We start from the raw sequence: 16555 nt of genomic DNA, 5'->3' as shown, positions 1-16555 counted from the left end.
TGTTCATCTTGTGGTCAATGATGACCCCCAAGTGCATTATTATAAAATTTAAAAACAGAAAATCAAAGAATCAGAACAAAAATACATAAAAACAATTTACACTTTCCCAGTGGAATGCATTTTTCTATATGGTCCAACAGAGTCCTATGATTTTCAAAGCAATACATTGAAAAAAAAAAAACATATTTACTGGGGCTTTTCATTAACACTACATTTCATAAAAGAAGAAACTTATCTTAGAGCAGTATAAAGACATCTCCCACCCCAAACAGCTATAGTTTAGGTGAAAGATAAGGCCAGAACAGGGGGAGAGAGACAAATCAATGGGTTAGAAAACCAGGTAAATATAACTTAAGCATACATTCATGTAGCTCACAATCCCAAACTGCTGTCACCTTACAATATGGCTTAATCATGGTAGCAGACAATAGTTTTAAGGAGAAATTCAAGCAAGAATTAAACAATGGCTTAACACAGCCCATGACAAAGAAAATGGGCAGCATGGAAGAAAGTCTAGAATCGCCTCTGGAGGAAGTGTTCTAATAGGGAGTAAAGGCCAGGAATGGTGGGTGCATGAATGTTCCAGTTGTCCACTGTGTGATTACATGAATGACGTATCCAAACTTCAAAGCAGAGACAAACTGACAAAGTAGAGGCCGTAACTGGATTTTCTGAGAGATATTCAGCACAGTACAACAAGCAATCATTTCTGAAAGCACGACATACCATTCTGGTATGATACAGAAACTATTCCAGAATCATCGAGGTCTGCTCCCTATCACGCATCCACAGTATATTATGCAGTATCACCTAGTAGCCAGTATAACATTACAAGTAAATAGTACTTAACCATCAAATGTTAACACTGTCCTTCTCATTTAAAGAAATGAGAAGAAAAAAAAGTAATGTTATTATTTTTATAAATGCCAGATGCAAAACGATGTACGTATGTATGTGACCAAAATCAATACATTTCTAAAGAAGAACCCTAAATTAACATTGTTCCTGACAAATTTTTAAAAGTATTTTCCTGGAGTGACAATGCCTGCCAGATTCTAGCTTGTATGAGATATTCTGGCCAAATTATAAACCCCTTGGACAAAACCTTCAATGTAATGCATCACCAATAAAAGAAAAAATTAGCAGTGCTTAGACCTGCAAATTTCTTGCTGTACAGTTTTGAAGTCATACAGGTCAGCCAAATAAAACACATAATTAATTTGTCCCCAGATCACCATTTTTGTATTCTCTTTCATCAATACAAAGAGGCTTGGATGAATTTGCTATATGGAAGGTTGTAAATTGATAGCTTTCTTCCAGTTCAGTACAGTTTTCTATCGATTTTCTCTCATTTTAGCCTGTATTGATTTGTTAATCTCTTTGCTGTAACAGTTCTAATGACAAACTGAGAAAGAATAAGTGCATGCTCTAGGGCCTTTTCTACTAGTCTCTTGCCTCAGAATATAATTTCACTTGTATGTGGAATCTGTCCATGCACATATACCACATTAAACCAGGATGGTATTAGGGTATAAAAATTTCCTATTTCCATAAACCAAAACCTCTTGGAGAAAACTTTCTGAGGATTAACAAACCAGCTACTTAGATCTACTGACGTGGGAGAGAATTTCTGCTCCTGAGGACACCTTCAGGTGGCTTGAAGACAGGTTTTAATAAAGGTGGTTTCTCTTGCAGACTTCACAGTTGTGAAATAATATATGCAGCTGCCATGTGATTTTCACAGTACTGTGTATGGTATGTTATTACTAACTTTAATTACATTGTACCCACATTCATAATTGGAATATTTTAAAAGAAAAATGGGCTAGTCAGTGACGTGCTGGGAGCACAGGGCTAGAGACTCTATGGTGCTATGCTGCCCTGTGGGAGGCTGTGACTCTCTAAAGGTTTATCTTTACAGACACTGCAACTAATGTACCTGAACTAGGTTTAAACTAACTAGTTTGGGTACTTTTAGCTGTGGCAGCCCAGAGCTCAAGAAAGGCTGCAAAACCAGTTCAAGAGGCTGAATGGGTACACAGGACCTGGTTGTTCTTAGGCAGCAAACCTTTAAAACACAATCCGAATGGGAAACTGTGGAACAAGAAGTCATCCAAAGACTGGATTGTGTTAAGTATGTTTTAAAGAGAGACTACAGGTTCTTATCCCATTACTTGGGCTAGTTTCTGTGACCTCTTTTGTTCCTATGGGTTTACTGCTTGCTTGCTTCCCTCTCCTAACACTTTCCCATCCTCTCCATGCCCGCCTCCCTCTCTCTTCTGCCCTTTGTGTTCAGATTTCTCTTTCTTACACACTGCTTGGTTCACATCCTTTCACAGCATCTGAGAAAGTGAGCTTCAGCCCACAAAAGCTTGTGCCACACACACACACACACACACACACACGCACGCACTTCGGATAGTCTATAAGGTAAAAATTTACCCTGCTTTCTACTTGACTTTACACTAACACAATCAAGTATGTCTCTCTACAGAGACAGGCAGTCAGCACATGCTGAGCTTTATGCTGCTATGGTTACACTAGCTTAACAGTTTTCAGGCAGATAAAACTAGTGTTGGTAGGTCTATGCAAATGCCACTCACTTCAATGAAGACATTTTAATTTCAATCTTCCCCTGATGTTTTGAGGAGGAAAATAAATTGCATCAGGTCTACATCCGGCCCAGTATACGCTGCCCAACATACTGATAGGGGACTCCATGCTCTCTCCTCTAAATGCACATCTGTGGCACACCCTTTCCCTCCTGAGATGTAGGTTCACAGTACAAGGCCCCCCCTATGTTACCACACTAGCCAAGTTGTCATTTGATCCATTAGGAACTGGGGTCAGCTTTTACAGAATATGAAAAGCATTTAATGCATGGATTCTGTAAAGGGGGGTTGCCACCCACCTGAAAGCAGTTTGAAACCCACCCTCACTTTCCCTATGTGAGAGAAAGGAGAACAAAGACCACATAAAAAAACTAAGGAAATAAGATCTGCTTATCTATATAGGCTCCCTCTGCACGTTATAGCACAATTAACTGGTGCGCTCTATTTTAGACACTGTTTATTTAAGGACGTTCTTAACTTTATGCCTGTTTTCAGTGGGGTATAAACACATGTGCAATACAAGAACATGCTCAGGTGCTCTACTGAACAGGTTTGCTTTTTTGAACTGGTATCTATCCTGGCAGCGCCTAGAAAACAGCCATATTTGTGGGCAGAGTTCTCACTGGAACACTCATCACAAGCAATTCAGACTTTCAGTCTAATTGCTGCAGCTAGCTAAATGCACTAAAAAAGTCAAAAGGTATATGTTTTTCCATTCTGCCATATGGAATAGGGTTTTCTCCTGAGGAAAATTTTAATACACTGAATATGAACTTTAATCTCAAATTTTAATTTATATAACCTTTAGTGAATTGCATTTGCTACCCATTCTTCAACAACATTTATTTCACTTGTGCCAGCATGTAGGGAAAGCTGACAAGGCAGGAAACTGATATCCCTTGTTACATGAAAATTAAAGTAAAAATCGTTATATTGCCATTTGATCAATTTATCTTAAAATACCAAGAAAGGAGACATCACGATAGTCAGTTTCTCAGAGGCAATCAATCTTGAGTGCCAGGCAGATAAAGTCCCTATGGATGGAAAAGAGAATACTGTATCCCTTGCCAATCATACTGAAAGACTACCCGTTCTTCTCAAATAAGAGTTGAGCTAAAATCATGAATTAATTCCAAATCACAACAGTCAGAAATAATACCACCTTTCACTTCAGCCACGTAACACTCACTTCTTCTTGAACCTTTTCATTGTACAACAACTCAGTGAACTAGTATCTCAGCAGTTCTCCAGCTCTTTCCTTGGATATGCCTGACTCAGACAGGTGATGTCAGTGCTACTTCAGACTTGAAGTCCTACAAGCTTATCTTTGCTCATCCAGTTTCCAGTGCTACGCTGTTAATTTGTACCTCATTCTGAGAGAGATACCACCTGAAAGTCCTGCAACACATACAAGCAACAGAAATAAAGAGAACTTCTCTTTTCTTGGAGGAACAAGAAAACTACAACAATACACAGACTTTATTTTACTTGTCTTCTAAATAAAAGATTTCATTTAATCTATATAAAGTATTAAATGCAAAAGTAAAATCTAAACTCAAAAAAGGAACACAAAAGCATGCTTTCTTCTTTTGCCCTAAGATGCCAAAATGAAAAAGGACATCAAAATATAGTAATGTATAGATAAAGGAGATAATGCATTAATACAGCTCCAAGAATTTGTGTGCGTTTTACAAACTTCAGTTAACTTTGTCCTGTACCTCCATTTTGGGGAAGGTATATTTTACATGTTCATTTCACAGGTGTGCAAATGGAAGCACACCAAGCTTAATGGACTTGGCCAAAGTCACATTATAAATGAGTGGAAGAGCTGGGACCAAATGTTTTGATTCCCAGTCATCAGTTCTAACTGTAAGGTCACTGCTTCATGAATAAACTATGTTTGTTAAACCAGAACTATGGATTTATGGATGTCTTTCCTGAAAGACTGTGAGTTTACTGGTAAGTCAGCATGCTCTAAAAGTCCAAAAGAGTTGAACTAGCAGTAATGTGTACATCTGGGAAATGAGCACGTAGAATATACCTTCCCCAAAACGGGGGAACGGGACAACATTAACTGAGGTTTGTAAAGCACACAAAAATTCTCCCAGACTCAATCCACAGAGACCAAGTAACCAGGACTTGTGTCCATGAATGGTATTACCAGGACAGGGCAAAATTGCCAGAGACATGCCACATCCACCAATCTGCCTTTTCCAATTAGGACCACATTACTTCAAAAACCAGCAGATTCCAAGAATGTAGGTTTAGAAGGCCTTTTTTTTTTTCTTCAACGCCCTTTTAAAAAGGTCATTTCTTCCACAAAATCTACTCACTCCAAAGAAAGAAATGCAACCTCCAACCTATTATTTATAAAATAAGATTGAACTCCACTCCTGATGAACTGTAATCTGAGTTAAAAACTTATCATATTTTTAAAAGGTTAAAAATTTTAAAGGGCCCTTTAATATACTATCTCCCTAAGAAATATAGCTATTTAATCAGCTTACTGATTCAGTTCTCAGATACATGATCTCAAGAGATAAGCAGTCAAGTCTGACTGAAGAGCTGGAGCTACAGGACTTTTCTCACTGAGAAATATAAACCTCTTCTGTTTTCAAAAATTTACCCCAATATATTGGTTATAGCTATAAATATTTACAACATCCAATGGAACAAATAAAACCATGAGTCACACAAATTATACATAATTCAGTGGCTATGAATATGCTATCATGCCAAGTTAAAACTATGCTTAAAATCTTAGGAGATATTTATTGACCTGTAATCAGAAATCACAGTATAATAAACTACAAAAAGAGTACAATTTTCTCATATCAGGTCTTTTGGGTCAGAATTATTACTGTTGTACTTTGAAATAATAACCATAATAAAACCAATCAATTTATCTTTATTCCATGTATAGGGATCAAGAACCCAAACTCCCAAGAGTGGAAGGCTCTCTCTTACTGTGTGTCTTAAGTTTCTTTACTTTGTAGCTAGAAACTTGTTAGCTAGATCATTTACCATACACAAATCAAGAAGAAAAAATGTAAAGACTTACTGAAAACAAACTTCATGGATTTCAAAGATGTATGGATAAATGGCAGAATCAAACTATTGCAGGAAAGAGCATAAAATTATAGCCTTACAGTCAAAAATCCTGCATGCTACCATGAGAAAAGATCTCCATGCTGGCTCCACACACAAAGGGACCAGTCAGAGAAGGAACATAGGACATGTACAGCATGCACAAGAGCTGCTACTACAGCCCATAGGCTATTCTGATCATGGACACACATACATTTGGAGCTGTTTCAAAATGGGAAGTTTCAAAAGAGCAGCAGCTGTTAGGTTCTAATTGTGTGTGAACAAGCCAAGAATGATTCAAATGCAGCAAAAACACTCCAACTTTAACACTGCTTCATCCAAAGCTGGATAACATTTGCTACATTTGAATGGTTCTCGACTCATTCACAAATAACAATTAGAATGTAACAGCTGCTGCCCTCTGGAAACTTCCCCTCCAAAGAGGACTCCAAACGTACCTGTGTCTATGCAACCTACTGGCCTTTGCATAGAGGCAGGCCCATGAGCACTCCATTACTGCTGAGACTTGATGCAAGGGAGTAGATCAGGTGGGCACAGCCACATGTATGATGGTGACAGCGGGTGCATGTAAACATTCAAATTAATCAATGGAAGTTTATCAATTTAGTTGGAGCAGTTGGAAAACCTACCAGTAGAACCCTATAAAAGTGCTCCAAGAGTCAGCTGCATGCGCTGCACACAGCCTGCAATGCAGAGGGCACCCAACCAGGTGACCTAGAGCACGCACGCCATGTGTTTTGTAGCGTCCCTCAGTCTGCCTGGGGACAGCTGACAGCACCCAAAGGCACAGGTCAGGGTTGACTGGACATCCACCCCAGGAAACCACAACTCCCTCCTCACAACACCCCGCTTCCCTTTCACAGCTGTCAGGCTTTCACAAGAGATACATCCAAAGGAGTGGGCATGATAGCAAGGCTTTGTCCACGGTGTTGCTTTGGCTCTGGCCATGGGAAGCCCCACCAACACGGCCAGAGTTCCCCCATCCCTCCTCAACAGCACTTCAAAGCTGGCACCTGCAGCCCCATACATGGGGCTGTAGGTGCAGGGCTCTGGATGTGCCATAGAATCTTAGAATTGTAGAACCAGAAGGGTAAGATCATCAGGTCTGGTCCCCTGCCATGGGCAGGAAGTTATTGGGCTCAGACAAGCTCAATGAGGTGCCTGTCCAGCCTCCTCTTGATCACCTTCAAGGATGGTGACTGCACCACCTCTGCTGGGACTGCGTTCCAGACTTTGGAGACCCTTACGGAGAAGTTCTTCCTTATATCTAGCCTGAATTTACCCTCTATAAGCTTATGTCCGTTGGTCCTCGTCCTCCCTTGAGGTGCCTTCCTGAAAGTTACACACCCAAATCTTGGTGATCACCCAAGATTTTCTCTGTTAAATTTCCCCTACCCCTGCCCAACCCCAGCACCACTCTCAGGGCATACACATAGTTGAAACAAAAAACCTTTATCACCTTCACAATGCTCCCCCCCCATCCCTCCCCCCTCCCCATCATCAAACAGTGCTCCTCCACCAACCTCCCCACCCACTAACAATAAAAAACCTGCTTATAAGTGGCAAACTATAGAGGTATGGGGGAGGAGAGGCAGCCAGCCAGAAGCCCTGGGGCTGGACCCCTGATATAGTTGTAGGTGGCTATCAACTCACCTCTCAACCTTCTCTTACTCAAACTGAACAGGCCCACTTCTCCGAGTCTCTCCTCATACGGCCCATCCTCCATGCCCTTGACCATGAAGATGGCTCTTTGTACCCTCTTGAGCTTATCCATGTCCTTCTTGAAGTGCGGCACCCAGAACTGGACACAGTACTCCAGCTGAGGCCTCAACAGTGCCAAATAAAGAGGGAGGAGCACCTTCCTGGATTTACTGGACACATATTGGCTGATGCACACCAGAGTTCTAGTTGCTTTCCTGGCAACCGCATCACAATATTGGCTCATATTCATCTTCTGGTTGATCATAACCCCCAAGTCTCACTCAGATGCTGTGCCAGCCAGTGGGCCACCACCCATCATGTAGTTGTGGTGAGGGTTCTTCCTACCCAGATGAAGGAATTTGCACTTATCCCTGTTAAACCTCATCTGATTCCATTTTGCCCATGAGTCCAGCCTGTCCTGGTCATCCTGGATCTTGACCCTATCCTCCAGTATGCCCGCGTTTCCCCACAGCTTGGTATCATGGAGGGCAGAAGCTTCTCCCTCAACTTATTCCCCAAACCAGGCAGTCTCTGGTCCAGGGAAGAGGTGGAAAGCATTATTCCCTTCCCTCCCAAACTGATTCTATGGGGAATAAATCAGCAGAGCCAAGCCCTGGCCACTCCTTGCACTGGGGGCTCCAGTCTGGGAAGTGAGCAGTGACAGATTTCCAACCCTGGTTCCCAGCCCCCAGCTGGGCAAAAAGGGTAGCATTTAAATCCCAGATACTGGTCAGGGGCTTATCGGCTGCAGGAAAGTGGAGAGCTGTTGGGTTTTCTCATCCCCAAAGCTGACAGGAGGAGAGGTTTGGTCTGTGACTGAGCTGGAGATGTGGAGTTCAACCATGGCACAGACTGTCTCTCTGGAGGGAAGTCAGAAGTTGGAGCACTGCATACTGGGACAGGACAGGAGCTTGTATCTATCAAGTAAGTATACAACTGGTAGAAGCTCTGCTGGAGGCAAGTCTACCTCGTCAGACGAGGCAGAAATTTCTACCAGACCTGCCATTTGTGGTCCAGTAGAAATTGCTTGAATGCTCAGTGTTTCTACCGGTGGAATTACAATCCCAATAGAACTATAATGCTTGCAACATACCCAGTGTAAAAAGTGAAGCATTTTTCACTTCATTGCTAATTTTGCTTTTCATTACGAAACTGAAGAGCTCTGTGCTCAAAAAACCACCATCTAGAAGTTGCCTTGAGATTCAGGCTAAGACAGAACATGGCTATACATGATGGCAATACTACATTTCCAAAGGGAACAGATCACTTATTCCCTTCAATTTAGTGAGGAATATTCACGCCCTATATAATGACCTTTTCTTAGTTGGTTTATTGCTTGTGGTGAATGTTTGCTGCAAGAATGACATACTGAACATATCACAAATGAGAGCTATTAAAATCAAAACATCAAACAAACTCGGGAAGTATTTTGACAAGGAGGAAATGTTAAACCAGGTCTTTGTAATATTTGTTAGACAGAGAATCTAATCAAGTCTCAATCTATTTGTACTTAATCATCCTTTCATCTCAAGAGCAGTGGATACAAATGTACATCAGACACCCAGTGAGTCAGATGGAGGCTAAACCAAGGACACCCTACACTACACCAAATCACGATACATAATGCCTCACACAGCTGATCTCTCCAGGGGTTCAGTTTTTCTCAGTGGGCACATCTACATGTGCAATTAATGTGACTGAATATATTCCAGCACAGTTTGAGTTTATTTGCTCCTGGGCACTGCATTTACACATGTGCCCAGGGCCACATCATGTTGAGTCGGGTCAGAGCAGTCCCAGCTAGCAAAGGATGCCAGGGGTCAGCCTTCTAGCCTGAGGTTGCTCCAACCTGGCTCAACATGATGCAGAGGAGCTGGCTGAGGCATGATGGTGCTCCAGTGCAGGGATAGCTGGCAGGTAAGCCCCACACTGAAGCACTCTCGTGCCCCCAGCCAGCCCTGTCAGCATCTACACATGCGCTGCAGTGCAGTAAAAAACTCCACATCCAGGATAGTACTTGTAGACACTGAGACTTTACTGTGGAGCTAATTAATCAGCTCCACAGTAAACATCTCATGTACACATGCCCAATGACTTCTATTCCAAGTGGACACTCACCAACAATGCACTGAGAAGAAAAGAATACATATCTGCAATATAACTGTTTCACAGTTTAAAAATATGAGGCTTTATTACTGTATATGTCATAGATATTAACTTTGTATGAACTGAAGCTATCACAAAACAGAGCCTTTTAATGCTGCTGGACAATCGTTATTGCATTCTTCTACAATTACCTGGAGCTTCTGGTGTTGCTTTTGGTTTATTATTTAAATTTGAACAAAAAGCAAATATGAGATGTACCTATAATTCACATGGACAATATTTAAAATGAATACATGAAATGGAACCAAGCTACATTCCTGTCACTCACAAATCTTTGAAAACAAGGAAATTTTGAGGTGAGACTAATAAGACATGTTGAATATTAGCAATACACATTAGCAATTACCAGCACCCTTGATGGAGAAAGGAGAAGACCAGCCATATGACCACTGGCAGGAGCTTGCATAATAAGGATGCCACACAGTATCAGGGAAAGCACAGAAGCCCTTAATTAGCTCATCTGCTATTATGGGTTTATTTTCAATATTTTATATTATTTTATAACAGTTGAACTTTGTGTGGAAACAGTGTTAAGTACAGAGTGAGTTGGCAAATGTTAGCCGTATCAAAAATTTGTATTTATACTATTCATGAGTATTTCTATATTTATAAAATCACGTCTACACAAGCACGCACGCACATACACACACATGCGCATGCACACACACCCCAGCTAGCCTACATATTTTGCCATTTATGGTTGAAATTAAGATTTAAATCTTCTGGGTAGATCCACAGATGGATCCAGAATTGTGGCAGCAGGGGTATGGCCACATCCTCTTCAGCTGTGTGGTGAATGCACAGTGAAAAGAGCTCATTGCACACGTGCAACGCAGCTGAAGGGGTGTAGCACAACCCTTTACATCCTGGATGTCAATGAGCTTTCAGAGTTCACAAGCATGTCAACACAGGTCCTGCTGGAAACTCCACATGTGCCACGAGCTCTATGGGCTCACTGACTGGTCTTCACAGGACCTGCCCAGAGTGCCTGCTTTCAAGCAGCTGCAAAGCCTGCTGCTATTGGCCCTTCCCCTTCCTATACACTGCACTGAATTTTCCAAGTCATTTGTTGACTGTTTAGCTTTCTCCCATGAATCTGACAGCTGTTTCATCAAGGCCTTTTCAGAAATGAGTTGACTGCCCTTTATAAAAGCACTCTGATTGCACTGCTATGTCCAATTTCTGCCAAATTCTGTCTCTTTTACGTAGGGCCTGATACAAAACCCAGTGAAGTCACAGTCAATGGGAGTCTTTTCATTGAGATCATCAGCTCCATTGAAATGAGAGTCTATTTGCCACCCTGAGTAACTTCACTTTCTATTGGTTATGTTGTAGCATTTCTAGACTGTTTCAAGAAAAGCAACTGTGCAAGTGGTTAAGTTCCTATCTCACTCATTACCCAGGGTGATAGCAGCAACTACTTCTCCTTCACATTTGACACCTGAAAAGGACAAAATACATTTGAAGCTGTATTTTTGCTTCTAATAGTTACAAGTTTTCTTCACTGCTTCTTACAAAGAACAAACTTGCTTCCGACTACAATGGTTAAGAATTCCAAATATGGTTAAGAATTCCAAATAACAGAGTTAAACTACATTCAGATTATCAGAAGGGAAGCAGGACGTATTATTGCTGCATTTTTAAATGAGTTTTATCCAGAGATTATTCTAATTCCCACACGTCCAAAAGGAGAAATTCTAAAGCTTGAAATAGGACACAATATCCCTTACCTGAGATGCTCCAGTAAGGCAAGGCACGGGAACTGGGACATTAAGTAACTGCTCCGAATGCTCTTCAGATATTCTGCACACCTCCTGTCTTTGTCCATCATGAACTGAACTTCTTCCAAGTTGTCCATAGTCTGCTCTACCCCATGTGAAGACCTTGCCAGATTCTAAATAAAAGCGCACACAACTATAGATTATTTCTCCATGAAGCCCACAGAGGGTCTGGATAACCAATTTCAAAACCAGAACAACCTACTATATGTCCTACTTATTATCCTCTGATTCAGGGGTTCTCAACCTTTTTCTTCCTGAAGCCCTCCTTAGCATGCTATAAAAACTCCATTACCCACCTCTGCTGCTCCCTGTGCAGGAGAGGACACCCCAGCTCTCCAGTCCAGGTGCAGCAGACAGAGCTGAGCAGTGGTGAGCCTCAGGAACACACTCACCTGAGCAGCAGCACTGAGGAGCCCACAGCACCACCTACAAGATAGAAGCTGTAGGGCCAGACAAGGTGGACCTACCTCTGCCCCTTCCTCAGGCCAGACCAGGCCAGACCAGGCAGACCCCCTGAAACCTGCTTGTGGACCCCCAGGGGACTGCAGATCCCCAGTTGAGAACCACTGCTCTAGTTAATACATGAAAGCAGCAATAGCAAAAAATGAGTAATCTGCTTTGTGAGATCTGGGAAGACAGAGGATGTTAAGCAGTAGCTAAATAATGTTGGCTTTGCTGCAATTATTGAAACTTTGGCAATTTACTTTCAAACAGGAAAACTGTGTCCCACAAGGCCCAGATTGTACTTTGCATTGGCTCAGAAAACCTGCCTCCAGTACAAGTGGTACAGAATTCATACATATTTGTTTTAAAAGAGAAACCTTTTCATTTGGTTGGAGACACACACACAAAATAGCTTACATAAAAGTCCAAGATATTTTCCTTCCTTCCTAGTATTTGGCAGTGAAACATCCTCTGTCCCTGTATTTAACATAAGGTTCATGTCTTCTAAAGAGAAGACACCTTCTGTCAAACTTCTGTTAGCTGCAAAATAAGGGCTTCTTCTGCTTGGTAAACTGGTGCTACAAGCATTATTAGCCATTTTAAACCAATTGGTTTTGTTGACTTTCCCCCACCCCAAAAAAAGAAGTTTAAATTAAATAAAATCAGCAGTATTTTAGATCCTTTCTATGCTATAATATATTGGATAGGTCTACAGAGCAGTGCCATGCAGATATTTAAGCTAGCTTGGGTACCAGAAGCTGCGGCACTGTAAAGCAAATGAATACTGATGCTGTTTGATGCATAATACTTTGCAGACATGTAGCACTTTTTCACCTTGAATTCTCAAAGGCCTTTCTAAACAAAGCTACGTATTGTTAACCTCATTTCTACAGGGATGAATTAAAACTCTATAGGTGGAAGCAGTCAGGTTCACCTGACCAGACTGCTTCAGGCTGTAAACAGATGTCTCATTTGAGGTGATTCTGATTGATTTGAGTAAATGCCCAGGACAAAAGAGCTCCCAAGCTGTACTGCAGCTCCTCTGACAGACGGTAGTCCAGGAGAGCAGGAAATTTGACAAACCTGTCCCTGGAATGACTGGCAATTAACTAGAACCAGGTGCTATTAAGTTACAGCCATACACACCATTGTCCCATGGGAAAAACTGTTAGCACGTTCTGTCTCTTATACTTCACAGGTACAAGCCTGTCCCTGTTTGTAGGATTCCAGGCCAAAGGCTTTCTCCTGGGAGAAATGTTATATCCATTTACAGTATAGCTACACTGGGGAAAAAATTCATTTGGGTTGGTTAATTCAGGTTAGAATACCCATGAAGTCAGGTGACTTATAATTTGGGTTAGGAATTCATACATGCCGAGCCTGGGATTGAACCCGAGACAATAACCTACATTCAAACCCAAAGGGGCAAACAGAAGAGCAGCTCCCTGTTGTAACTCATGGTGCTTCTATTGGGTCCCAGGGGTTTGGATCCAGCTGTGAGTGGCTGCGAGCCTGCAGCTGCTCTACGCCCCTGCCCACTTCCAGCCCCAGGGTTGTTTTTAGCCAAAGGAGGAGAACAGAGGGAGCTCATTCCAGCCAACACAATCCAGCGGCAGCTAAAAAAAACCCAGACTGAACTCCCTCTACTCCCTGCCCCACCTCCCATTCTAGACAGCACCAGAACCAGGGCTGAGATGCGTCAGCCCAGCCCTGCTCCTGGCACATGCGGACACAAGTTACAAAAGACTCTCCATTTTGGAGTGTCTTCATCTGAACCCTCATGCAAGAGCTCAGATTGTCACAGGATTGGGCTCTTTTAAAGTGGTCTACAGCTGTGCACTTGTGTTTGGTCATGGCAGCAGAGCATTTTCAGGGGCCAGATTGGACGAAAATTGTCACTTCTGTTTATGCCTCAAGTTACTTTGTTCTCACAGCCATTTTAACCCAAGTTCGCAAACTCAGGCTTACAAGCCCCAGTTAGGAACATGTTTGTTTGGGTTTTTGAGGTGGGGAGGTTTCCAGCGTAGAGTGCCTGGATGAGGTTTTTCTGATAAATCACCAGCACAAGAAATTTTGACAAATCAGAAGGCACATAAACTAGGCAGCTTTTATTTGGTGGCTGTACCAAAGAGATGGGGACTGAGATATTGCCAGACTGGATTTCAGCCTCTGGATTTGCCTTACAGACCTGACTCCTAAGTCCTGACCCCAGTTTGGTTTACTCTTGGACTTCACCTTGTAGATTATCCTTCAGACTTGGTAAAAATGTTTCTGATTCCTGGCTCCTGACCCTGGCTTAGCATTTTGGCTCCTGATTGTGGCTTCTGACTCTTAGCCCTGCAATTGCCACGCCATGCCCAGCTCTACCCAGTAGGCAGGCCGGTCTGGTGGACTGTGACAACAGGAAGTTTCACTCTACATACATTTGTGACCAGAGACTGTCTTTTTGGAAATCTACTAATGGGGGTTTATTTTCCTTAGTTTAATTTTTTTTTTTTCAATTTCCTCCTCTCAGATCACCTAAAATACATCCCATAAACCAGTTCAGTTTACTTCCTGTCATACAGGTATTTAGAATTCTCCAGAATCTTTTGAAACAGTTTTTGGTTTGTTTGCCTGTATTAAAGAGGCAAGTCACAACTTTTATTAACAGAATTACCGGTTTCTCATGCCACTGCAGCCTTGTACAAATTAGGGTAACCCATGATCAGTAACACGAGATTTTAAAGTGCTAAACTCAGTCTACAGTACCCCCATGGTCAGATCTCTAAACATACTAGCTAATGCCTTTTCAAACAGAACAGATTTGCCTAGAGTAGGTATATTGGTCATCAGCTTTTCTTTACCCCTTCCAAAGTTTTGATGGATTTTTTTAATATGCTTGGCACAATATGCCAAACCTGCTAAACATTTCCCTAACTAAACTAAAAAGATGCCAAAGACCTTGACAAGAACAAGTTCAGCTCATCAGAACCAGCCTTAGGGGAAAAGGTGCTCTGGGAGACCTTGTATTTTGGCACCCACTCCCTTCACCCCTTCATTTCAGAAATAAAGCTCTAATCTCAAAAGTGTTTTATAATTTACTAAAAAAAGATAACAAAAGTAGAAATGACAACATTCAATTAATTCAATTTTATTCAAATAATAAATTACACAAGTCATAAAAAATGGCATTATAGCTAAGTGACAAATAAACAAAACATTAAATTAAACACTAAACTAATATATAACAATAACAAAAACAACTTTTGTTTTCCAAGATTCCAAGTCTCAGAAGACAGGTCTGCAGGCCTTTGCTGCTGCAAACTCTGATATTGCTTGTGACAGGTCTATATTTTGAGCCACAGCATTCTCAATAGACAGGGTGACCAGCAAAGATAGCCAGTTATCTCACCTGGTCAGTCATAAATACGTTTCTATAAGCTTCAACTCCAAGAAGGTCTGTTTGGCACCAACACAGGCATGGTTAACAAGATACTGAGTGCTGTCCATGTGTTTGGGATGTTGTCATGAAGTTCACTGTTGTAAATAAATTGCAGAACTTCTTGAGGAGTGCTACAGTCCATTGGAAGAAGACTTTGGAAATAGCAAAGTTCTTCACAGTTCTTCATATTCATAGCTGAATTGATGCTTTTTCTGACAAATGTGTGGGGCTGGTTTTAAATATTAGATCAAAACCAAGATTTTCAGGTATTTCCTTAGCTGTTGTGAGAGCTCCTCCTACCCAACTTCTCTGTAGTTTACAATGTAGTTAGGACAGGCATTTATCAAGTTTGTGAGTGCAACAATGTTGACATTTTTCTTGCTTCTCATACTTTTGCCCACCACATTGACTTTAAAAACAATATGTACCACTGCAGTGGAGACAACAACCTTGACTTCAGCAAATTGACATGCTGGGGTGAGCGCTTCATGATGGATACCAGCATCTGCTTCCTCCAACTCAGCCAAGGCAATGTGGGCATCATGGACTTCAACTGTTTGGTTTCAAACGGCTTTAACACTTTCAGTTCTGCACTCCGAGCATGTTCACATACTGAATTATTAGTGACATTGACATGTTCTGTGAAAATCTTCCAACGATGAACAGAGGCAGAGAACAAAACATACCCTGTTTTATCCTTTGCTCTGCTTTGACTCATGTTCGGTGGGAATTGAAATGACTAGGTGACCTTTCATGATGCACAAGGATCTGAGACGTGCTTCCAATCATTTGACCCCTCAAATGCTAGGGATGACTTTGGATTTAAGTCAAAGAGCTTGCAGCAGAAACAGAAAACCTTGTCAGTGGACTCCAAGTAAAGCAGCCAGTGCCACTTTAGAACTTTACCATTTTCAAGATTTCTGTATAAAAATGTCACAGAAAAATGGTGATTCTGCACATCAAAAGGAATATCCATGTCCTTTACTTTTGGTGGACCATTGATCACTAGCAGATCTTGAATTTTGGGTGTTAGACAGGGCCATAACACAGGACCAGAAATGGCATTGCCAGTGCCTATAATGGGAATCATTTACTCTCTGTCACTAGTGGAATCATCACTACTCTGGTCCAAATGAAGAATTTCTATTTTGTTTGGGTGTCTCTCTTTATCTTGTGATGATTCCTGAAAGTTGAATTGTGGATTATCTATGTATTTTTCATCTGATGACCCCACTGTGACCCTCTTGCTACTGCTATATCTGTTGCCATTAACAGATTTCAAGTATTTTTTCATCACGTCTGCATGATTTTATCATTGC

At 41.5% G+C, this 16555-nt stretch overlaps 1 protein-coding gene across 1 annotated transcript in view; it reads right to left on the bottom strand.

Moving 5' to 3' along the window:
• Positions 1-16555, bottom strand: part of SERGEF (secretion regulating guanine nucleotide exchange factor) — a 260481-nt gene that overhangs the window by 190375 nt on the left and 53551 nt on the right. The window contains exon 8 of the mRNA XM_019552141.1: positions 11318-11481. Coding sequence (XP_019407686.1) covers positions 11318-11481 — 164 coding nt within the window. The remainder of the gene's footprint in view (positions 1-11317; positions 11482-16555) is intronic.

The sequence above is a fragment of the Crocodylus porosus genome, unplaced genomic scaffold (genome assembly GCF_001723895.1).
Source record: "Crocodylus porosus isolate Cpor-Errol unplaced genomic scaffold, CroPor_comp1, whole genome shotgun sequence".
Classification (NCBI taxonomy): domain Eukaryota; kingdom Metazoa; phylum Chordata; order Crocodylia; family Crocodylidae; genus Crocodylus; species Crocodylus porosus.
Note: the sequence above shows the minus strand (reverse complement) of the source record. Positions and strands in the feature narration are given on the sequence as shown.